The 23816-nt window shown below is 50.2% G+C and overlaps 2 protein-coding genes across 9 annotated transcripts in view; one reads left to right on the forward strand and one right to left on the reverse strand.

Annotated features, from left to right (window-relative positions):
• The first annotated feature begins 307 nt into the window (after positions 1-307).
• Positions 308-2573, forward strand: TMEM81 (transmembrane protein 81). Its single transcript, XM_037812013.1, has one exon. It carries the CDS (start codon positions 750-752, stop codon positions 1536-1538), a length of 789 nt encoding a protein of 262 aa, XP_037667941.1. The 5' UTR covers positions 308-749; the 3' UTR covers positions 1539-2573.
• A 3055-nt stretch (positions 2574-5628) lies between these two features.
• CNTN2 (contactin 2) overlaps positions 5629-23816 on the reverse strand; it is a 33168-nt gene continuing 14980 nt past the window's right edge. For all 8 annotated transcript variants that reach the window (XM_037824933.1, XM_037824930.1, XM_037824929.1 and 5 more), the window contains 17 exons: positions 23638-23737; positions 22265-22440; positions 21699-21835; positions 21060-21189; positions 18578-18728; positions 18325-18452; positions 17817-17992; positions 17164-17284; positions 16488-16646; positions 15845-15994; positions 13898-13968; positions 13340-13574; positions 12889-13001; positions 11535-11721; positions 11106-11218; positions 10468-10636; positions 5629-10000 (listed from right to left, as the gene is read on the reverse strand). In XM_037824933.1, the coding sequence (XP_037680861.1) occupies positions 9891-10000; positions 10468-10636; positions 11106-11218; positions 11535-11721; positions 12889-13001; positions 13340-13574; positions 13898-13968; positions 15845-15994; positions 16488-16646; positions 17164-17284; positions 17817-17992; positions 18325-18452; positions 18578-18728; positions 21060-21189; positions 21699-21835; positions 22265-22440; positions 23638-23737 (2426 nt within the window). In that variant the 3' untranslated portion in view covers positions 5629-9890. The remainder of the gene's footprint in view (positions 10001-10467; positions 10637-11105; positions 11219-11534; positions 11722-12888; positions 13002-13339; positions 13575-13897; positions 13969-15844; positions 15995-16487; positions 16647-17163; positions 17285-17816; positions 17993-18324; positions 18453-18577; positions 18729-21059; positions 21190-21698; positions 21836-22264; positions 22441-23637; positions 23738-23816) is intronic.

Here is a 23816-nt window from a genome sequence, read left to right on the forward strand (position 1 = left end):
TTTTGTTACCATTTAAAACTCCTTATACATGAACAGTGGTTTATACTTTTCAAGGTATACATATGTGCAGTATATCATCTGATGCTGAAAGTGACATTCCTGAAATAGGCAAGCAGGTCCTAATTTACAAAGGACGGAACAAAGAAATGGAAATTCAGGAAGGATAAGTCACTTGCCTCCCAGTCCAAAGTTCTTAATCCTTTTTATAGAAAGTTTAGGAGCACTTAAAGTTAATAATAACTTAATTCAAGATAATCTTCTTTTTTTTTTTTTTTAAGACCTCAGTATTTGATTTCTTGTTGGTAGATTTAACTGGGGTTTTGCAACAATTTCAGTCCCTCAATTTGGAGGGGAAAAGGTGAGGAAGGGTGCAGCTTCACTGTGTAGTTGAGGTGATTTAGAAATTCATTTCAGCTTGTGAAGTCTTTAAATCTTTTTCTTCCCCAGAGCTGGATTTAAATCCATTAAAAGAATATGAAAAGAATGACTGGAGACTGGTGAGGTGGTCATAACAAGCCTAGATAGTTAAAGCAACAAAATTGTGATTTTTTTTTTCCCCTGCCTTGTGGCCTATCCTGTTAATAAGGACGGGACGTCTGTTTATTAGATTGTACTCTTTTATTGACAATGCATCCATCACACATTTTGACTTTGAAGGATATATCATGTCGAAGGAATTAAGTTCCAATATTGAAGAGGATTCTACTGGAATACCTTAATACCTTGAGGTGATAGCCGGGGGTGGCGAAATGCCTACTGAGATGAAGACTTGCGCCACTAGTTTCATCCTTGGGAGCCTGGTGTTGGCCTTTTATGTTCCTTTGGTGGTGACTTTACCTAAAACACTGGCCATCCCTGAGAAGCTACAAGAAGCTGTGGGGAAGGTTGTTGTCAATACTACAACTTGTACCGTCACCTGCGGCCTTGGCTATAAGGAGGAGACTGTCTGTGAGGTGGGCCCAGATGGAGTAAGAAGAAAGTGTAAGTCTCAGCGCTTGGAATGTCTGACCAACTGGATCTGTGGGATGCTCCATTTCACCGTCCCTGTGGGGAAGGAGTTTGCGCTGAGCTGCCTGAGTTCAGACATCCTGGATGTTGGGCAGGAAGCTTTCCGGTTCACCTGGAGACTTGCTCGGGGAATCATCTCAACTGATGATGAGATCTTCAAACCCTTCCGAGTCAATACCCACTTTGTGAAGTTTGAATCTGCTCGGGAGTATGACTCTGGGACATATCGTTGTGATGTGCAACTGTTAAAAAACTTGAAATTTGTCAAGAGGCTCTATTTTGGGCTGAGGGTCATTCCTCCTAGCTTGGTAAACTTGAATTTCGATCAGTCCCTGACTGAGAATCAGAAATTAGTAGATGAGGGTCTGGAAGTGACACTGGACAACCATTCTAGGCCTCATCACCCAGGGTGGAAAAAGAAGGTGGTAGCAGCCTTGGGAGTAGGTGTTGCCAGTGGAGTGGCTGGTGGTGTGTTGTTGAGCATAGTCCTGTGGTATGTGCTGAAGGTGATCTACAAGGATGACATCTAAGCTCAAAAGCCTGGCTTCTGCAAGGCTATCTGTTCAGGAAGCTGAACCAGCTTTTTAGGGAGTGTTTTGGCTGTCCAATAGTGGATGGACTAACGGAGGGCTCCCATTGCCAGGAGAGTGTGTGGGGGATGTGGAGAGAGGCAGCATCATGGTAGCTGTGGGCGGTCAACTCTAACATCTTTATGAACCCAGTGGATCTGTTCCTGATCTTCCCTGCCCACTAGCTACTCAGGAAACGGACTACAGGCATCTCCCCTGCTCCTGGAAAGAGTTCGTCTTTCAAGCTTGCATTCATTTTCTATCCTTTACAACTTGAATGCCTCCCCGTCTCCATTTCCCCTTTTCTGAGCAGTATATTCCTGTAGAAGGATGTATTAAAGCTTTTCTAGTGAAAACACTTTTTTCCTCTTTAATAAACATACTTAATTCACAGTAGTGGTATGGAGACTTAACTTTTTCTACTCGTTAAAAATTCCTTGCATTTGTTTAACTGTTCCCATAACCAGTCTGGCTTTTATTTTCCTCTAGTTTCTTAGAATGGACATTGAACCAATTATCTGTTTTGTAGCGGGGACATACACCTGTGTGTGGCAGAGCTGAGGTTGTAAGTAATGACATCTGACTCAGATATGTAATGTACAGTCACTAAATAATAATAAATTAGCTGTCCTTACTGTATTCACCCAGGTGAACCTTCTGTGTTCAGTGTTACATTGAATTTCCTGGCAAAACACTGTATTCTTTGCCTGGTACGTTTCATTCAGACTGTTCCTTTCCTTGCTCCCTGCTTTTTTCCTTTTAGCTCTTTCAGTGCCCTGTAGCTTGTGTTCCTGGGAAATGTCAACTGAATTGGTTTCTTACAGCAGCTGAGGCTCCCAAGGAAGGAAAAGTACCTATATTTCCCTTTTGGAAATCCCATCTTAAGACTCTCAGGGGCCTTTCAGACTGTGTCTCAGATAATTGGCTTGTGGAACCGTGAGGGAAAAGGCTCTTGGCCCCCAGCTGAGCTAATTCCACTGAGAGAATGATAGCATTTCTTCCCATCACTTTATCTACTGAAGGGGATAGCAAAAACCAAAGACTCAGACCAGCAGTTCCTGTCTCTAGCTGGATATGAGAATCGCCTAGGTGAGCTTTTGAAAAGTAATATTCCCGAGTCCCAACCTTGAACTGCTGATTCAATTTAAAGTATGACCATAGGATCTGTATTATTTCCTCCACTTTTTATTTTAGAAAATTTCACACCCATAGAAAAGTTGAAGGATTTGATGACCACTCAAAGATCTTCACCTAGATTCACCAGTAGTTAACATTTTAGCACATTTATCTATGTATGTATTGATTGTGCTAAACCTGTTAAGAATCAGTTGCAGACATTGTAGCCCTTCACCCTTAAGTCATGCATGCATCTCCTTATTAGTACATTGTTCTGTGTAACTACAGTATCATTATCAACTTAAGAAAATGAACAGTTCCCTCCTATCACATAAGTCTACATTCACATTTCCCCAGTTTCCAAAATCTTACAGCTTTTTAACTTGATTTTTTGATCCAACATCAAATGAAGTTTCACATATTGCACTGGTTATTTCTTTTTAGTCTCTTTAATCAACAAATCCCCTGCATTTTTTTTTTTTTTTCATGATACTGATTTTGTTGATGAATCTAGCTAGGCTACTTGTCTTGAATAGTGTCCCATAATCTGGATTTGTCCTTATTTCCTCATGATTTGATTGAGCTTAAACATTTTTTTGACAAGAGCCATATATAGATGATGATATGTACTTACTGCATCCCATGAGGAGGCACATAAAATCAGGTTGGCTCACTGTTGATAAGCATTATCATTTGGTTAAGGTGGTGACTGCCAGATCTCTCCAAATGTTTATTTTTTTCCCCTTTGTTATTAATTCGTGGGGTAATACTTTGAGATCGTGTTTATCTGGTTTCCCCAAAACCATTTACTCAAAAGATTTTGGCATTCATTGATCCTTGCCTTGTTTATTATTACTTGTTGGGGGTTACAAAATGGTGGTTCTTTTAAGCCATCGTTCCTTTTTTATTAGCCTGCATTTTTCTGTAAAGAAGCACTTACTTTTTTTACCCTCAAAATTTTATTTTTGAGATCTTGAATTCTTTTTATTCAGTGAATTGCATAATCCATTATTGTTGTCAGTTTTTTGAAGCTCAAGTTGTCCCAGTTTTTGACGCAGATCCCTTCAGCCAGCTCTCTTGTCCTTTTGACATGGTCTCATTTGACTTGGAGCATCCTCACGACAGAACTTTGAAAACAGGAAGATGTCCCAGGTCTGCATTTGGACTTCCCTTGCCCCAAACCTAAATCTGCTATTTCTCCAAGGAACTCTTGTTTCTTGTGAGAGTAGTATTTAGAAGCCAAAGTCTTAGGGCTAGATGTGCTCATTTCTGCTGGGGAGTCATTGCTTCTAGGCCCTTTCAGTGTCCTAGATATACATAAATCATGAGTTCAAAGCATCTCTGTTTTTTAAAAATGTTGAAGGTAATTTTGATATATAGCCAACATTGAGGACCACTGAGCTAGGTCCATGTATAGTCTTCCTCACTATTTTACTTTATTCCTTTTATTTTGAAAACATCTTACATTTTCCACATGCCCTTTCCCCCATCCTGTCTGCCCTGGGGTGTGAGTGAGGGGAGTGGATTTCAGAAAACCTGGGTTCTGGTCCTGGTTGTTTTCTCTACTATGTAATGGAGCAAACTATCTGACCCTCTGTAGTGTCAGCTTTGAAATGGGTAGTTGTGAGGCTCAGACGAGATCCCATGAGTAAAACTGCTTTGTAAACTGAAGTACTGGGCATGAATTAGGGAATATTATTAGTAAAACCTGTTAGCTCAGCGCTGGACAATTTGCTGAAGCAGTCACTTTTGCTATGCTTTAAAAGAGAACCATAAAGCAATAATATTTTACTTTGTACTGAATGGACTCAATATTACATTGCTGAGGGAGGAAGACTGCGGGGTACTGTTTCCCACTTACAGATGAAGAGACTTGAGATCCAAGAAGAGCTAAATAACTTCTCCAGCATTCCATTGCGAGACAGTAGGCTGTTTCGCAGCTCTAGGTTTATAGCCCTATCTGTGCATTGGGTTCTTGAAATTTGACTCTCAGGATATGAAGAGATCAAGCAGGGATGTGAACAGAAGACCCTCAGATACATTAGTGAAGACCAAATTCACTTCACTGAATACTTTGTCTGTGATCTGCTTCTGAATGATCAAAGAGATGTTGACTGTACTAAAACTTGGGTTCTAGGGTGGTCAGTGCTCCTGGCAGCCCATTGGGGTGCCAGGTGGAAGGGATGATCCTGTTGCAATTTACCAGAGCCTGGGCTGGCCTTCTGAGGTCTCATTGTCGGCTTAGGCTTCTCATGCTGAACAGACCCTGAGCAGAAAGCTAAGTGCAGAGTAATCATATCTCCTCTCACCTTCGGCTCCACCAAAGCTCTCTTCCCTGGAAAAGCCTGGGCAAAGTCAGCCTGGAGTCCTGCCTGAGAGAATTGAACATTTACAGAGCTGCCTAGGTTTATCTCTGCACATGTCTTGTGTGTAGTGGAAGTCGGATAAATGTTTGAATGTGTGAGATAATGTTGTGTCTGGAAAATGTGACTTCAGTAATTCAAATGCTGTGGGCTGCTCTGAGCAGAGTCCAGAGGCAGTGGTCAAGTTCTTACCAGTTGGGCGGGGGGATCCTCGATCGCTCTCTTTGCAGGGAGAAAACTGTTGAGTCAGCACCTCAGATGTCTTTAAATAATCAGGGGACCTTGAATCAGTACCATCACACAAGCATTGTTTACTGCCATAATGTTAGGTAAAGCCAGCCCAGTCCAGAAAATACTTGCATAGGCTCTGCTTAGGCCTACCTTGAAGTCTCTTGGCCCAGTTTTTCTGTCTCCCAACATCAAATGAAGCTATATGGACCATATGTTGTAACTTCCTTAGAGTTGCGTGAGGAGTGAAAAGTATTGGATAAGAGCCTCTGGGGTTAGAGAACAGGACCAAGGAGGTGTGCTATAGCTTGAAGGTAAAAGCACCCACAGCTCGTGCCAGCTGCTTCAACGGGTTGAAAATCCATCTTTATTTAAGAACTGCCTGCTACAAGAGTCAATAAATAACTACCATTACAAGAGGTACAAGAGACAAACTACGTCAGTGTGAGAGGATCCATTTTAACAAAAATTGAGTCAAGTCAGTGGTCTGATGATGCCCTAGCTCTTGCCCAGCTGTGAGCTTCTCTGAGCAATGTGGGTCCTAGATAGGATGGGAAAGCTGGAGGAGTCTGGGGGCCAAGGCATGGTGGACCCCATCCAAGGATGTTAAGTGCCTTATGTCCTAAGGCCTTCTGGGACTCTAGGCAAAGTTATCTGACTCATTTTCCCCCTCCGGTTTCCTTTTACTGTCCAGCCTTCCCAAAGCCTTAGGACCATATGTTCATGTTCATTGGGCACCCCCTCAGCCACCAGGCACCTGTTTCCACAGAGCTTCTTGAGATCCCTGGGAAAATGCCCATCTAATCCCTCTCACGCCACTCCAGGAGCCTCTGGCAATCTCTTGTGCCCAGGGTGAAGCTCAGGTTAGGTCTGACCAGGGAAATGAGGCATCACACCTGAGCCAGTGAACATAGATGTGAGGTACTGCCATCCCTCTGACATGAGGAACATGTAGTAGTAGCTGGGGAAGAGACTACAGGGAATTAAACCTGTCTTGGGTTCTTGCAGTCAGGGACATGTTAGCTGGCTGTTGGGATTACCAAGAGGCAGTTTGTGCTGGGTTGTAATGAGAATGGCTGGGGAAGCCCTCCCGCTCTGTGGCTGTTTCCCCCCAGCCACTTCCCTGACAATGCAGGGGCTGTAGCAGATACGATCTCCCAAGACTCCTCCCAAGACTCTTTCCGTGCTGAACACATTTTAATTCTTAGAATCTCAGCTCTGGAAGGATACTTAGGGCCTCTCCCCACCCCTCCAGTCACGACTTCATTTAACCTAGACCCCTGACCAACAGCCATCAAAATTCCTCCAAGGTCCCTAAAAAAGAAATAAGGTTCTTCCTCATTCCAGGGTCTCGTGGCAGAAATTTCTTCTGATATCTAACCCAGTCTCTCCAGTTGTTACTTTATGGAGAGAAAAAAAAGACCACCTCTCCACGACCCTCCTGTTCTCTGGAACCATCTGTATCATTTGATACCCTGAATGAAAGTAGAGTAACCTGACCTTGTTGGGTTCTGAGACTCAATCTGGAGAGAGCTGCCCTCCTGCCTGAGAGAAGGGATGCACATCTGGACTGTTAGAGTGATAAGGACTGAGTCGCCAAGGCAAGGGGCAAGGGGCCCTGTAGGTTGAGCCTAAATATGCGCAGAATGGAGAGTGCTTTGTCTCCCTGCCCTGAAGAGGCTGTCTCTGTCCCTAGTCCTCAAGGCACTTCATGGCCACTAAGCTGGGTGGTAAAGTATTTGTTTGTGGCTTTCCCCCTCACCTCTTCCGGTATAGCTGCAATTGCTGGGGAAAGCAGCTTGGTGTGTGAGGGCTAGAGAATCCAGAATGAGAGACCACAACAGGAGGGAGCCATCTGACCAGAGAAGAAAATCAGAGGATCCTTGGGCAGGAAGGGACTCTGGAAAAGCCATTTAATCTCGTCTTCTAACTCCAAGCAAGCTCATGTACAAGCTATCCTAACAAGAAGCTATTCTGTTTTAAAAGCTTGCATATCTCAAGTCACCTATTACCTGATTCAACTTTAATCAGTAATTGAACAGAAATCCCATTTGGAGTGTCATCTCTTTTAGTACACATCTGTGTCCCCCAAATAAATTCCCTGCACAGTGGTTTGATTTTCCTGGAGCTTAGTTTTCCAAGTTAAACACCCTTCCTGGATTTCTCGGTAGGTCTGCCTTCCTCCCCTTTTCCATTGGATCTCATCAGAACGAAGATACTTAGTTGTTAGCTTTTTTGTTTGTTTCAAGCAAGCTTAAGGGCTACAGCCTCCCGCTGTACAGGGTTAGGTGCTCTGCTAAACCAGCTCATTTCCCTTGGCCCAGCACCTAGACACCTTGCTCCCCTGCTGCAGCCCTAGACTGTGAGGCAAGAACCGGCTAAACCTTGGAAGAAGGACACATCTTTCCTCCACCAGCCCCTTTCTGATGGAGAGCTGGGCACAGGCCAAGTCCCAGCCAGTGGAGGAACAAGGAGGGATGCTGGGCTGAGTTTGGGGTCCCTTTGGTGGGAGAATGATCACATGGCTGAACCTCAGCACCTTGCATGTGAGGGGATGGGAGCAAGAAAGGAGGATTTGATGGGATTGGCTGCAAGGAAGCAGTCTTGGGCTTGGAAGAGTGAGGGATATAGGTGGCAGCAGAAAGAAGAGGTGTCAACCTACGTTATTAAAAGTTCGTAGTGGGTAAACATTAACATAATCCTGCCCAGAAAAATAGAGCAGGACCCAAAAGTTTAAAAAACTGTAACAAAATAGAGCTCTAACTGTAAACTACAGAAAACAGGCTCAGGGAGCCTCAGAGGGCACAGTCCCTACAAGATGCTGTCCTGCTGCTACCCCATGAGAAGGGCCACCAGCTTTGGGGTTTCCTGGCCATGCTGCCACTGCTGCCTGGATTGGGAGATCCCTGTCCTTGCTTTGGCCTCTTTTTGGAGCTGGCGTAAAGGGGACAGGGCTCTTCAAACCAGCAATGCATATTGATGTCACAGCCAAGGCTGGACTGAGGCAGAGAAGGACAGCATGTCTCCTGGAATCTCCTGGAACCCAGTCACTGCGGATCCCCAAGATCACCAACCCGAACACCTTGAGGCAGAATTTTCATACCCCACTGCTGTGACCACCTTCTTCACCAGTCCATAGCCACTGGGCACTGCCCAATCGGAGCAGCTTCTGCCTCCTTCCTCTGGATAGATGGGCAAAGAGCCTTGAACAAGAAGGTAGGGATCTCCAATTCTTATCCCAGCCACATCGCTGACAGTCTCTGTGGCCTTGGGAACTCCCTAACCCTCTCTGGACCTCAGTTTCCTCATCTGTGCAGTGAGGGGCTTGGGCGAGTTGAGCTCTAAGGCCTCTTTTAGCTCTGACATACTGTGACTGGTAATATACCTGGAGCTCAAGATACCATGTCCCGTTTATTAACCCCTTTTTTTCCTGGGGAAATGGAAAGGGTGGTCCCTGTTAAAAGAGTAGTCTGAGGCAGCCTGGGGAGTGCCAGGGGGGAGCAGAGAGGGCTACATCTATCCTCTGGCCTACTCAGAAGGCTCCCATTTCAGGATACAAAGAATGCACCATTGTTCTCCCAGACTTGAGTGGGTCAGTAGGGAGAGTGGAGGCCCTGGCCTGCAGGTGGTGGTGGGAGGTTGCCGCAGGTCCACAGGCAGAACTGAAGGAAGAGGGTGAGAAACATGATAGGCTGTCCCTGGCCCTCCTCTACTTGCTGCCCAAGCCCTTAGAGGAGCCGTGCAGGATATGCCTTGGTGGAATGGGGACCTCCCTGAGACAGAGAGCCCTTTAGATGTCCAGCCACCTGGAGTGGCTTCTGTCACTTGGAGTGACAGGGTCCATTTGGCAGTGTTGGCTGAGAGGGCCACCACCTGGATTGTGACTGTGCCTCAGGCCAAGGCTAGTGCCCCTTTCCACCAGGCATCCCAACCTCTCTCAACCGTTTTTCACCACCACCCTAGCAGTCTGGGGTATCATCCTTCTATAGCTGAGAAGGCCTCAGCTCCTGGCCTCAGGCAAGAGGGCACAGGTTCTTAGCAGCCTGGGCAGGTGGCAGGGGCCTCCAGGGAGTCATCAAGGATAATGTCAGGGTCCAGCCGTGCCACTCCTCAAGAGGGGCAAATAGGAGGGTCCTTGGTGCTGGGGCTCACCCTTGCCTTAGACTGAGGCCCATTAATGCGTGTTTTGCTTCGTCCAGCTTCTTCAGTCTGTTCATATACAGCATTTCCATCGGGCCCAGGACTCTGCTTTGAGAGGCAGGATCCCCATGTGCTCCCACAGTACCACCTCTGCTGATTCAAAGGTACATGTTTAGAAATCCCCTTCCCATGGGTCCGTTCCTTCAACCCAGGCACCCTAGAAGGCCCAGGTGTTGAGTTCAGCACTCTCATGGAAGTTACTGCCTGTTGCCTCTTGATTTAAAGGAAAAAATCCTTGCATGGGTTCTGACCTGTGGCAGAATCTGAAATATCCTACCTCCTACAAAAAGGGCACTGTTTAAAGTAGGTGTTTAAAACCAACCACTCTTGGGCACAGTGTGGGGCCAGCTGGCTGTGTCCATCGGCGGTGGGTGTCCAGCTCTGGCGGAGAGGGAGGGGGCCTGGATCAGAGCTCAAGGTAGCCTATGACGGGCAGCATCGCCACCGAGTAGGAGAGGAGGGAGCCAGGATGTGCGGTCGGGCAGGCTGCTGTGTTCTCCACCATCATGCTTGTGCCTGAAAGCAGCAGGCGGGAATGTGGGGTGTGAGTCAGGGACTGGGACCGCCCCACAGCCCACCCTCTGGATAGGATCAAGACCTTTTCTGAGGAGACTCATAGCGGGCCAGCTTCAGGACTGGGATGTGGTCAGGGCTGGGAGTGTGGGTGGCTGGCTGGCATGCTCAGCCCTACTCCTGAAGGGTTTTGCCAGACCTTGGCCTTTGCTGGTCTGGAACCTTCCCTGCTACTGGTCAAAGGAGCACAGCCACTTCCCTGGCCCCCAGGGATGCTTTGGAGGTGGAGGAAGAGGGCAAGGGCAATTCCAGGCCTGCTGTGTGCTTGGTCCCTGCCTGTCTTCCCCTTTCCCCTTGGGCTCTGGTTGAGTTGGGGTTGGATCGAGTGGGAATGATTCCTTCATCAAGCATCTTGGTGGATCCCAGTATTCTGGGGGGATAAGGTGGCGGAGAGGGGAGAGAGGAAGCACCTCCATTCCTCACGATGTGGACTTCTGTCGGGACCCCGTCCCCTCCGGGCCCTGTGGTCCGAATCTGCACCAGGGCGTGCCCGAAGTCTTCAGGTACTGCGATTTCTATCCAGTTCTTGCTGGTGAGGTGGAGCATGGGAGTCGGGTGCAGGTCATTCTGGTATAGCATCTGTGGGAAGGGGGTTAGCCAGGTAGAGTTTACTCACCCCAGGACTGATCCTTCTCTCCTCCCCAGCTCTCATCCCTAAGAGGAGCCCACAATCTCTGGGTCCTCCATTATTTCCCATCGACAAGGACTAGGCTCTTGAACAAGCTCCTCATTGATGGCAGGAAACCTTGTAAGCACCTAAACTGTTTTTGCAGACTTCTTAGGCTTGAAGGACCTCTAGGCTTCACCTAGCCCACCACTGCCCCTATGAACCCCTCCCTCTCCAGTGATACCATCTGCCCCCTTTCTGACAGCCTCTGCTGTAAGCTATCTGGAGAGTCATTGACGTATTTCATGTCTGTCTCAATCATAGAATCTCTGCTTTCATCTAACTCAGATCCCTGTTACAAATTACAGCTCCCTTGTGTTCACTGGAAATGCTGATGAGCTGTTTCTCACCATTCGATGCCTGGTCAACCCCTTAACTTACCTTATAGCCCGTGACTGCAGACTCATTTCGGAGAGGGACCACCGGGTCCCACTTAATGCTAAGACTGGAGCTCGAGAAAGTCCAGGAGATGTTGCCGGGAGGTTGCCGTGGAGCTGCCAGGCAGAGAGAGTTGGGGAGACTTCTGTTTCCCTGCCCCACCCCTTCCCCTTTAGCCAGCCTTTTTCTGGATGTCTGCCTATAGCAGTTAGACTGAAAATATTCTGTCACCATTGCCGAAGCAACAAACACCACAAAAGTCCAATGGTTGGAGAACAGAGGTGCTTCAGAGACCCAAAGTTCTACTCCCTTATTTTCTAGGCTCACTGCCAGGACTTGTGGGCTAGAGCACTTGCCTTTTCACTGGGGAAAGAGTGATCCTAGAGGCATCCTGTCCCCATAAAGATTCCCACCCCAGGCAGAAGAACTCACGGGGCTTCATGGTCGTGGTGTTGGCAGGGGGGCTGGCAGGCCCGGTGCCAGCTCGGTTGTAGGCCCGCACGGTCACGTGGTACTTGGTATAGGGGTGCAGGCCAGTGACTCGGGCACTGGTGTCCAGCCCTGCCGTCCTCACTCGGTCAGCAGCTGCTTCCTTGTCCCCGGCTTTCCAGTAGCGGATCTGCAGGGGCCAGGGGTACCCTAGGGTCTGTGATCAAGCCCAAGACCCTGGCCCAGGCCCCAGGTACCTATATACTGTTCTTCCCCTCCTCACTCAAGTCCTTGGGACTCAGTCTTGAGGCTCAGCGCCTGGCCTCTAGATAATGAGCTCCAAGGAGCAGGCACAAGTTGGTGGTGCTCAGGGCTGTCTTCTCAGTGCCTAGCAGAGCACCCAGCCCAAGGCAGGGGCTCAATGCCTGCCCCTGATGAGTGAGTGGGTGGGTAGGTGATGCACACGGGGCGGGCACAGGCTCACCCTCATGATGGCCTGCTGGGACCCAACCCCAGTTAATTAAATCAGGGGCCACCATGGGATTCTGCTCCAAGGGTTTGGAAACAGCTATCTGGATTTGCAAAGGAGCCTCCTGACCCCTAGCAAGATCATGGTAGCTGCTCAATAAATACAAACCCATTTAAATAGTAATCATAATACTAAGATCTGTGAAATATCTGTTTCAACTCAAGGGCAGAGTTATTTCCTCACTGTGGCTTGGCAAAATTATTGTGCTAAAATCCAGAGCTGACTCTATTGGAATGGAATTTACAATGTCACTCCACTGCCAGCCTGATGATTCTCCCTAAGGCAATGGCTTTTCTTGCTTTTTGTTCTTTCCCTCCCTCTTGCTCTCGTACTCTCCATCTACTCCATAGGTACTCCTGTGTGGAGTCATCGATGGCCCAGGGCTCAGGCCAGACACCTGCTGAGCCCAAAGTTCCCCAGGGACAGGAGGATCAACTGGTACACAGAGGCAGCTGCACTGTTGCCTGTGAGCCTGGAGGTGCCAGGCTGAATGGGCTCTGGCATGGAAAGGGTGAGCCATGCTCCTTCCCAGCACCTGCTCCCTGTCCCCTGGGCCCTACAGCTTCCAGTGCTGGCCTTGGGCCAAGCATTCCCTGTGTGGCTGTCCACAGGTCTTTTTTCCTCGGTGGTCATCAGGCAATGGGGTCTTAGTCTGTATCCCCAGTGCTGCTTGCATTGGGTCCTCACTTTGTTTGCCAAGTCAGTGAATGACCGATCCTAGGAGGAATGAGTGTGAGCTAGGAATTCTGAGCAGTGAGGTGTCTCCGCCTAGTCCCAAAGCCCCAGCATCCCTTCCTCCCTCCCCTGGGTCCCCTGGTCAGTACTCACCTCGTACCCCAGGAGGACACCACTCGTGTCCTGCTGCACTGGTTCCCAGGTCACGTTCATCTCTGAGGATGAGACACCCTTGGCCCAAACCTTGATGGGGGCCACCCTGGGCTCTGGGAACCGATAGAGAATGGGTGTGGATTCCCAGGGCTGTCCTACGTCCTTGCTAAGGGGTTTAGAGGGAGAGCCCAGGGCCCACCATGAGGGCCAAGAGGTTACTCCCACTTCTCTGACCCTCGGCCCTCCCCAGGGAGCCCCCAGCAGGCCTGAGCGGGGAGATGAGGTGACCTTGCAGCCAGAAATGAGGCAAACGGCTCAGAGCCCGCCCCGGTGTCCTCTTCACCTCCTACTATCAAATTGAGCTGGGGGTGAGGAATGGCATTCTCTCTCATCCCCACCCCACGGAAAAGGAGCTGGAGGAGGGTGGGCCGGTGGTCCAGGGGCAGCCCACCTTCCTCGGCCGAGTACACGAGCGCAGTGAGGCTCTCGGGCCCCTCCCCGCGGCGGTTGTAGCTGCGGATCTTGACCTCAAAGGGTGTATAGGGCCTGACGCTCTCATTGCTGTAGACGAAGTGCAGGGCGTCGGCGCCGGGCACCCGGGCAGTCTGCCAGTGGGTGCTGCCCTGCCTGCGGAAGGACAGCAGGTAGCCGAAGCCGTCTCCGTTCTGGTACTCCCGTGACACGGGCTGAGGGGCAAGAGCGTGACATGGGCGAGGGGCCGCAGGCGAGCCTCCCTGCCCACCTCAGGCCCCACCCAGCCTTCATCAATACGAAGCCGGGACTCCTGGGCCTGCAGTGGTTTCCATCCTTCAGGGGTTTAGCCTGTGAGGGAGAAGCAGGCTCCAGGGGAGGGGGAAGAGGAAGTTGTCTGTTCTTGAGCCGGTACTGGGCAGTGGTTCTAAGTCCTTTCTGCATGCTGGTCAAGCCAGGGAGGGGTGAAGAAGAGGGCAGGACTCGTCCCCCGCAGAGAACCTGAGGCACATTTCTGCTTCTGTCCCTGCCCACTTACTGTCCAGGTGATGATGAGTTCTCCAGGGGCTCCACCTCCTCCGCTGAGTCCTGAGGGAGCCACTGAGGGGGCTGTTGGATACCAAGGGACACAGACGTGGCTTATTAATGGGCAGTGAGGAAACAAAAGTCCCGAGCCTGTACATGTACATCCTAGAACACACATCCCTTCAAATAAGCTCCAGTTTTGCCCTCCAACTCTCCCTCTAGACATGGCCTCTGGAGTTAGGCAGACCTGGGATCAGATTCCTGCTCTACCACATGTGAGCTGTGTTACCCTGGGCAAGTTACTTCTCTTTGATATTCTGCTTCCCCTTTCCATAGCATGAGAATAATAATATTTCTCTCACAGGGTTATAGCAGAAATAAAATTAAAATAGTGGCTTGCATATAGTAGATGCTCCACAAATGATAAATTTTTGCCCTCACTCCTGTTGGCTTAAACTAAATAACAGAGGCCAACTGCAATTTGCTTTAAAATATGAGGAATAAATAATCCAGAACTGCAGTTAAGGCAAAACAAAAACAAAGAACCATTTCTTTGGGGTTCCAGAATGTTTTACTGTTTTCTTTTTTGTGGCAGAGTTAATTTCCTAATTGTCTCTAATATTAAACAAGGCTGATTTTAAAACCAGAATGTATTTCATCAGCTCTCACAGTTTGGCAGGGGGTCACTTGGCTGGGGATCAAAATATTTCTGCACAGAATCCAGCAGTTGGAGACTTTTCACTTGGTAAAAGGCTTAGGGCCTTGTAATTTGCAAGTGACACTAAAACACACATTGCCTGTTTGATCCTAATGGGATGAGTGTTATTATCCCCCTTTTCTGGGGGGAAAAGACTGAGGCCCAGAGCAGTTAAGTGACTTATCTAAGGTCACACAGCTAAGTGGCACAGTCAATTTGAAGTCAGTTCTTCTGATTCCAAAGTCCATCATCATCTTTCCTCTGCATCAAAAACGGGGATTAATAGAGTGAAGGAGACCCCTGCTCACCCCACATTTGACTCGCAAAGCAGTCCAGGGTCAGTCAAAGAAAGGACTTCTAGAATTCCTTATTTAGAAGAGTTACCAGCTGAAAATGCTGAGTGATTCCAGCAAGAGCCTGGAGAGTCAACCAGGGGCACTTAGGGGAACAAGTTTAAGGGCCACAAGAAGGCAGACCCTTGTTGCATGCCTACTGACCAGGGTGGGTGGGACGAAGGGAGGCAGGGTCCTGATTCTATACTGCTGCCTCTTTTGGGATCCCAGGGCTCCCCTCCCGGCCTTCCCCAGCGAATGGCTGGGAGAGGGTCCGATGAGAGGGCTGCAGAGCAGCCTCTCAGCAGATGCTGGCTGGAGCCTGCCCCCTGTTTCCTGGGTGCTCTCCTTTTCTTCCTTCCCCACTCAGGCTCTGGCACCCACATGCCTTTCACTGAGGGTTGTGGGCAGATTATGCTTCCCTCCTGCTCCCAAAGAAACCATCTAAAGCAGGTCTTGGAGACACACACACACACACACACACACCCCTCTTCCTCATTAACTGATTTCAGTAGCTCAAGCCCTTCCACAGAGTATAGCTGTGAACACCCATGGTCTTGGGTGCAAATTCGGACTCTGTCAGTGTGACTTTTCTCCAAACCTTGGTTTTTCCATTTTTTAAATTTTAATTTTGAGTTAAGTGTAGATTCACAGGCAGTTGTAAGGTTCACCCATTTTTAAAATGAGGGGTTTGGATTAAGATGGTGCTTTGAGCTCAGACAGGCTAAGGCCCAGGGCCTCTGCTTACAGGGTGCAATGTAGCAGCCCTGGCCTGACTTGGCCTTCCTCCCCCATCTGTATTGTTAGACAGTCCAAAGCTCAGAGAGCAGGGTTGGAACTCAGAGCATTTGTTGCTGGCTTGGGGCCCCCTTTAAGGAGCCAGAATCTCTGCCCCCCACCTTCACTCTCTCTGGGAGACCGGGATTCTGACCTGCTTCCTTGGTCCGGATTTTGCTGGAGGGCCCACTGGGCTCCCCAGTGCCCAGGATGTTGCTGGCCGAAACCCGGAACTCATAGTCCATCCAGGGTGTGAGGCCCAGCACCTGTGCAGTCTCGGCGTTACCCTCGATGTTGGCGGGCTCTGCAAGGCACCAGGGAGGGGGCTTCAGCGAGGCTTAGGGCAGTTGCCTATTGGCCTGGATGTAGAGGGCAGGGACTGGGCAGAGTCACCTCTTTATTCCCAGTGTCATCGTGGGGTCTGCCATATACTAATTACCGATTTCAGAAATGATTGAAAAACTAGAGGTTTAGACCCCTAGTTCTCCCTGCTCTGGGGCCTTTGCTAATGGCATGCCCACCTGCCCTCCCCCCACCCCAAACCCACCCCCTCAAGAATATTTTCATTGCCTCTGCTTCAAGGACCCAGACTGAGCGCCCCCTCCTCCAACTCTCTCCCCACTCTCCTGCTGTTTGTGTGACTGTCTCCCCAGCTGGCCTGTGAATTCCCTGCAGGCAGAGGGCCTAAGCTTGCCCTTTCGTGCTTCAGGCTCAGCCCGGGCCCTCCTGCCTCCTACCCCCACCTCCTGAGCCCAGCAGGCCCTCTCAGTACGGACCAGGGGCAGGGCCTCACTTACTGGTCCGAACCTGCTTCCACTTTCCTGCAGGAGGCGTGCGAGCTTGCAGGGTGTACTTGGCAATGGGGCTGTGGTTGTCGAAGCCACGGCTCCAGCTGAGCTGGACAGTGGTGTCGCCAATGTCCCTCACCACCACACCTCCTGGGGGACCTGGTGGACCTGTGCCAAGGGGTCCGAGCACAGTGGATCAGAATCGGGCAGCTTCAAATTTGAGCTGGTCCCCTCCAGGCCCCTGTTGGGCTGGTGCAGTGCTGAGAGGGCCAGCAGAGGGTACAGTGAACACACCCGGGGAGGGGGGGCAAGGAATGGGGACAGTGAGTGGGGGGATGCTGGGTTGTGTGGTCTCAAGGATGGAGGGCTCAGAGAGGCCTTCACATGGAGATGTGTACAGACTTCTCAGGACTAGCTTTAGAAATTGATGTCCTCAGCAAAGTACTCCAGTCTTGGGGATGTGTTTAAGAGTGGACTTTTATAAGTTTGACTTTGGAGGAAGAATATTCTATTCCCTTAAGACGCATGAAGAACCCCAGGTACATTCAGCTCAGCGGATTTCTGCCAGCAGCCCTTCCCGACAGCTTGCAGTGGGGAGGAGAGGGCGGGAGGGAAGGTCGGGGTGGCCGAGCTGGCCCTCTAGAGGGGGTGGGCATTGGGGGTGGGGGGTGGGAAACACCATCACCTCGGACCAGGACTGTGGCCTCCTTGGAAGCACTGTCAACCACCGTCTGGGCCACACACATGTACTTTCCACCGTGGCGCAGCTGAGCATTCAGGATGGTCAAATCCCCAACTGTCTCTTTCTGCACATGGGGGGTAGCAAAGAGGGAGGCAGATCAGAGGGTGCAGCCCTGGCTAGTGCATGGGCCGTGAGACACGAGGCAGAGCTCAGGAGTCCCCTGCCCCAGTATGTCCGCAGACCCCTCTGCATCTCAGTTTTACTGTATCTGTTCAGTGGGAGATGTAATACCATGGGGGGCTAAATAAAGTTTGCTCTGGAAGTCAGCCCATACTAGTCCAAATTCATAATGTCATTTGCATTGAGGAGCAGGACAACAAGAACAGTAGTAGTAAGTCTTGCTGGGTGGCCTGGATTCTAGGTTTGTTCCTAACTCTCTCCCAAATGCAGGGCCTTTGGGTGGATTCCAGGGAAAACTGCCCACCCAAGGGATGGTGGTTGTTAGTCCAAGGATGAGCTTGCCAGGCATGGGCCTGAGGGAGTGGAGAGGGGCTTGATGGGGCTTGAAGGTGGCGATGGTTATGGACGTCTTGGTTCTCCTGTCTATTCAGGAGGGAGGAGTCATGGGGTGTCTGGCCTCAGGCCTCAGGCCTCACCACACTGGCCCTCCGGTAGTGTCCCCCGGGCTTGTCGAAGTCGATGGGGAAGTCATCCAGGGTCCAGGTGAAGGTGAGGTCCATGGTGGGGTCGTGGGAGGCATGGCACTGCAAGGTCAGGTTATCACCCAAGTTGATGTCAGCACTCGAGGGGGCCAGAGTGATCTTGGTTGCATCTGCCAAGGAAAACAATGTCCCTGGGTGGATGGGGAGGAAATAGGCCCAGGGCGGGCTGGAAGGGCAGGGCAAGAGGCTTGGTCCTAAGCCCTGGGGACGGGCAGAGGCAGCGTGGTGGACCTCTTGACCTCCCAGCAGCATCCTGGGTGTGTGGGAGGGGGCAGGGCCAGATTCCGGATGGTGGAGAGGGGGTGGCCCCAAGCAAAACTGAATCCTGGGGTAGTTTTAAACCAAGCTAGGAGGAACATGGGGACATGAGAGCAGGACAACCAGGGGAGATGCACCTGTGGTAGCCAAGCCAGCCTACCTCAGCCATCCCATGGCCCCTTACCTCGCACGGATAGGATGCCAGTGCTGTTGGCTTTGCCCATGAAATTCTCAGCAAAGCAGGTGTATTTGCCTTCATCTGACCGACTGATGTTTCTTATGATCAATGTGCCATCAGGAGTTACAGTCACCCTGCAGCAAGGACAAAGCAGATCAGGCCAACCCAGGGACACACTGCAGTCACGGGAGGGGACTTCACTCCAGGGAGAATGGGGGTGGGGGGGCAGGAACTGCTCAGGTTGGGGTGGGGGCTGTACCTGCTGCCGTTGACCAGAATCTCAGTGCCTTTGCTCCAGAGCACCACGGCCTTTGGAGCTGCCCGGGGCTGACAGGGGATAACGATCTCCCCGCCCCGAGCCGCGGGGATCAGGCGCCTTACGGGATTCAGCCTGAAATCAGGAGGCAGTGCTGGAAGGAAAGGGGGGCGCTGCACAGTCACCCGGGGAACAGGAACAGTTCCAGGCACTTCACCTGGCAATGTGCTGAGCATTTTGCACACCCTCCACAGCCAAGCAATGAGGGACTCCAGCAGCCCCATTTCCAAAATACACCCAGAACCCAGCCCCTTCTCACCACCCCCAATGCCTGCCCCAGGACCTTTGCTCTTACTGTACATTTTGCCTGGAAATCCCACAGATCTTCACATAGTTGGCTCCTTCTTAGCACTCAGGTCAAACCCCAAATGGAACTTCCTCAGAGAGGCAACTGCCTGACTACCACGGCCCCCTCCCTCCACTGTATTTTCTTTATACTGTATTTTCTTTATACTGTATTTTCTTATAGCTGCCTGAAATTCTTATTTAATCATTTGATTTTTTACTGACTTTTTATTGTAGTTACTGATACAGAGCACAAAATTTCCCTTTTTAATCACATTCAAGCATACAATTGAGTAGTCTCGTGTTCACAATATTGTGCTACCATCACCGACATCCATTACCCTTCCTATTCCATCACCTCAAACAGAAACTACTCACCCATGAAGCTATAACTCCCTTTTCCTGCTCTGCTCCCCTTCCCCACCCATGGTGACCTGTAAACCACCATCTGTCTCTATGAAGTTTTCTTCTTCTGGGTATTTCATTTAAGCAAGATCATACAATATTTGTATTTTTGTGTCTGGCTTATTTTATTCAACATGACATCTTTAAGCAAGCATCAGAACTTCATTCCTTTTTACAGCTGAATAATATTCCATTGTGTGTATATACCACATTTTGTTTATCCACTCACCTGTGGATGGACGCTCGGGTTATTCCCACCTTTTGGCTACTGTGAATAATGCTGCTATGAAAACTGGTGTACAAGTATCGGTTTGAGTCCCTGCTTTTAATTCTTTTGGGTATATACCAAGAAGTGGGATTGTTGGGCCATATGGTAATTATATTTTCAACTATCTGAGGAACTCCCAAACAGTTTTCCAGAGTGGATGCACCGTTCTACAGGGCCACCAGCAATGTATGAGGATTCCTATTTCTTTGCATCCTTGTCAACACTTACTATTTTCTGCTTTTTAAATTATAGCCATCCTATTGCTGAGTGTGAAGTGGTATCTCATCATGGTTTCAATTTGCACTTCTCTAATAACCAATAACGTTGCACATCTTTTGATGTGCTTATTGGCCATTTGCATATTTTGTTTAGAGTAATGTCTCTTCATATCTTTCGGCCATTTTTAAACTGGGTTGTCTATTTGTTGTTGAGTTGTAGCAGTACTTTATATATTTGGATATTAATCCCTTATCAGATACATGATTCATAATAGTTTTCTCCCATTCTTTATGTTGTCTTTTCACTTTCTTGATAGTGTCCTTTGACATTAAAAAGTTTTTAATTTTGATGAAGTTTGTTTTACCTGTTTTTTTTTTCTTTTGTCACTCATGCGTTTGGTGTCACATTGAAGAAATTAATACCAAATCCAAGGTAATGAGCACACCCCCCCCTTAGGTTTTCTTCTAGGAGTTTTATGGTTTTAGCTCTTATGATTAGGTCTTTAATTATTTGATTTTGTGTTTATTTGTCCAACTCTCTCTCCCTGGATTATAACTCAAAGGCAGAGACCTTATCTATTGTGTTCACTCCTTAGGTGGTGTTGAATAAATATTGGCTGAATGAATGAATGAATGAGGGTTAGTTAAACCTCACTACAATTTGATGAGGTAGATATGTCCTCTTTACAGATGAGGAAACTGAGGCTCCTCAAGCACAAGTAATAATACTAATACACAACTAATAATATTAGCACCAACTGACATTTATTGGGCACCTGTTATGTGATGAGTAGGTCCTTTATGCTTTACCTTGATCAGAGCATTTAATTTGTACAACAGCCCTATGAGGTCAGGACTATTATTGCCCACATTTTATAAATCAAGGAACAGATGCAAAAAGTAACTTGCCTTGCTGAAGAGGCAGGGTTCAAACACAGAGCCAACTGATTTGGTTTTCAATGATTTTTGCCACCTGTTTTTCACTACAGCAAACATTTACTTTGTCTGTATACATCAGAGACCCTGCCCTCCAGGAGCTCACAACCTGGTGTCTCACCTCCTTTCTTAAATCCCTAAGTGCACCTACTTGGAAGGTGTTGCAACGCTAAGGAAAACTGCCAGGGTATGTGTGTGTGTGTTTAGAAAGCTGGCTGTGCTGCAACTTGAAACTCCTAGAGCCACGCCCCCCCCCACCCCCACCCCAGCCATGTGTCGTCAGGGACAGCCACTGCCTCCCCAGGCCCTTTACCTTGCACAGCCAGCTCAGCGCTGGCATAGATGGTGCCATGCTTGTTCTCTGCCACACACTGGTACATGCCTGAGTCCTCCAGGCTCAGCTTGGAGAACCGTAGATCTCCGGCCAACACCTCCACCCGGTTCTGTTCAAAAGAGCCCGGGCCCGGGGCAGGGCAGGGGGTCAGAGCCACAGGGGGACCCGAGTGGATGGGCCGACGTGGCGGGCTAAGTGGAGACCATGTCTCTGGCTTCCTTGAGGATGGGGCTTATATATGTGGTCCTTCCTAAGAGCTGCCTGGAATTCCCGGATTCCAGGGGGGCCTGGGAGAGAACTGAGTAATCACCCAGGCCTCCCTGCACCTCGGGAGACTGAAGCCAGAGGGGCGAGGTGACCCGCTCAGAGCCACACAGATTTCTGTGGCTGAGATGTGACTGGACCTACCAGTCAGGAGTCTTTGTCCACTGGGTCTCTCTGACTAGCCTGCAGCCATGTGACTCTGGGATGGAAAGAAGCTCCCAGAACCATCCTCAGGGACCCTCCTTGGCCAGGGGAGCTGCCAGTGGTGTGTAGGGGTGTGGGAGGGTTGGCTGGGGGTGAGGGCACTGGGTGAGCAGAGGAAGACAGTATGTGGGGAGAAGCCCCGTCTCCTACCTGGGAGGCCAAAGGCTCCCCGTTGCGCAGCCAGCGCACCGTGGGCCGGGGCTTGCCGGCAGCTGCACAGCCCCAACGTAGGTTGGAGCCGATGTCGGCCTCCGTGTCCGAGATCACCTTCAGCCACTCAGGCTGAGCTGCAGGGAGTAAAAGAGAGAAAGCCTGGGGATGAGCTAGGAGGAGGCTCCAGCTCATTAAAGCAATGTAATTGCAGGGCTGCAGTACCTGTGTCACACAGCGGAGGGCGCCATCAGCATTCCCGAATGCCGAGGACAAAGGAGAGAGGGGGGAGGAAGAAGCAGGCGAGAGAAAGCTGGCAGTTTGTGGTTGTGCTAATGGGTGTTTTAGCGACAAATCATTCTAAAGCCTTCCATGTGCTTCTCTTGCAAGCCCGACTGAAGCTCTGAGCTGACTGCAGCACTAGCCTCTTCTGTCCCCCTACCCAGTGCAATCCGAGGGCAAGAGGGCCTCAGCAAGGGGCTTCCCCGTCCCCGCCCTGCCTTTGGTGTCTGTTTCCTCAGGAGCAAGGGTGAAGGCAGTGGGGAGAGGGTGTCCCGGCTCTGTACCTTGCACGATGATGCGGCCCTGGACGGTGTCACGGCCCTTGGAGTTCTCGGCCTCACACTCGTAGGTGCCCTCGTCCTCGAAACTGACGCTGGGGATCTGCAGGGTGGGCTCGGCTGTGGCCCACTGAGGGGACAAGGAGCCGTCCACTTTGCGCCACTTGATCCGGGGGACGGGGCTGGCAGGGGAGACAAAGTCAGCAGGGCTGGGCTGAGCTGGGCCTCCTCGCCCTGTTCCTGTCCGTCCTTGAGCCAGACTCTCAGATCCTCCTGGCTGTTGGGTCGGTGAGGGTGGGGAGGCGGGCACGTGGAGCCTGGCCTGGGGAGGACCAGAGGGAGAGGGGGCCAGGAGGGAGGCGGGGCCCCCCCTGGCTGGTTGCCATGCTCTTCTCTCAGGCAGGCTCAGAGCACAGGCAGGGAAGGGGCAAGATGCAGGGCTCCCCATCCTCCCCTCTCCCCAGCCACAACTGTGGAGCCGACGAAGTTGGTCTTCTCTGTGGTCTGTGCCCTGCAGCTGCCTTCTACCTCCCCACTGTCCACTGTGCCGCTTCTGGGTCTGCCCTCCTTGGCAGTCCCTGTGACTTGGCTCTTTATGGACTCCCTCATCATTCCCACCAGGGTCTTGCCTCTGCTTTTCAAAGGGGTCCTGGATAATAGTAACCTGTGTACTAGGATGGACTTTGGTATCAGTGGCTACCCACCCTTCCAGGTGCTTTTAGTATGGATTTTCTAGAAGCCCAATAACTTTCCACAAAGCCGGGGGGTTCCCAGGTAATGGCAGGAGATACTTGAGGGAAGAAGGGACCAAAGTACAAATCACCTTCTTTCATCATTCAACATTTAGTAGGCACCTGCTGTTTGCTTAGCCCTATTTTAGTGACTCCTTTCCTAGGAGAATAAGAACGCTAACACTTTCCGTTGTAATTTCTGAAAAGGTAACATTCATGGAACACTCACTAAAATGCCAGGCACTGTTCTAAGCAGTTTACATATATACTGAACTCATTTAATCCAGTAACAACTCTATGAGGGAAGTACTGTTATTATCACCATCTCATAAATAAGGAAACTGACCACACAGAGAAGTGAAGTAGCTTATCCAAGGGCCTTGAGTTAACCTGCCCCCAGCCCTGGGTGTGGCTTAAGCCATCTGAGTCTGTGGTGCATGGCTGGGAGGACCAAGCGATCCAGTGGGTGCAAGGCCCCTGGTGTGTACGATGCCTGACCCGAGAGAGGGCCCAGAGTGTGGCAGGTGCTACCCGTGTGCACGCAGCCCTCTGCCAGACCCTGTGAGGGCACTGAGATGCTGAGCACTGCCCATGCCTGCCTTCTCCTGGGGGCACCTGGCCATCTCCCCTCCCTCCGCCAACACTCACTTTCCAAAGGCGAAGCACTCCAGGGTGACCTGCTGCCCCACCAGTGCATAGGTCTCTGCTGGGAACCGGGCCTTGATGCTGGGTGCAAAGAGCCGGGTATCTGGGGAGACAGGGATTTTGCAAATCAGATGCAAATGGCTCCAGGTCAGGTGCTCCCGTGTTGAGCAGCTCAGCACTGC

The sequence above is a fragment of the Choloepus didactylus genome, chromosome 2 (genome assembly GCF_015220235.1).
Source record: "Choloepus didactylus isolate mChoDid1 chromosome 2, mChoDid1.pri, whole genome shotgun sequence".
Taxonomy (NCBI): domain Eukaryota; kingdom Metazoa; phylum Chordata; class Mammalia; order Pilosa; family Megalonychidae; genus Choloepus; species Choloepus didactylus.

What these genes read in the sequence shown, in the direction of transcription:
- TMEM81 (XM_037812013.1), top strand. Translation starts at nt 750, where the DNA reads ATGCCTACTGAGATGAAGACTTGCGCCACTAGTTTCATCCTTGGGAGC.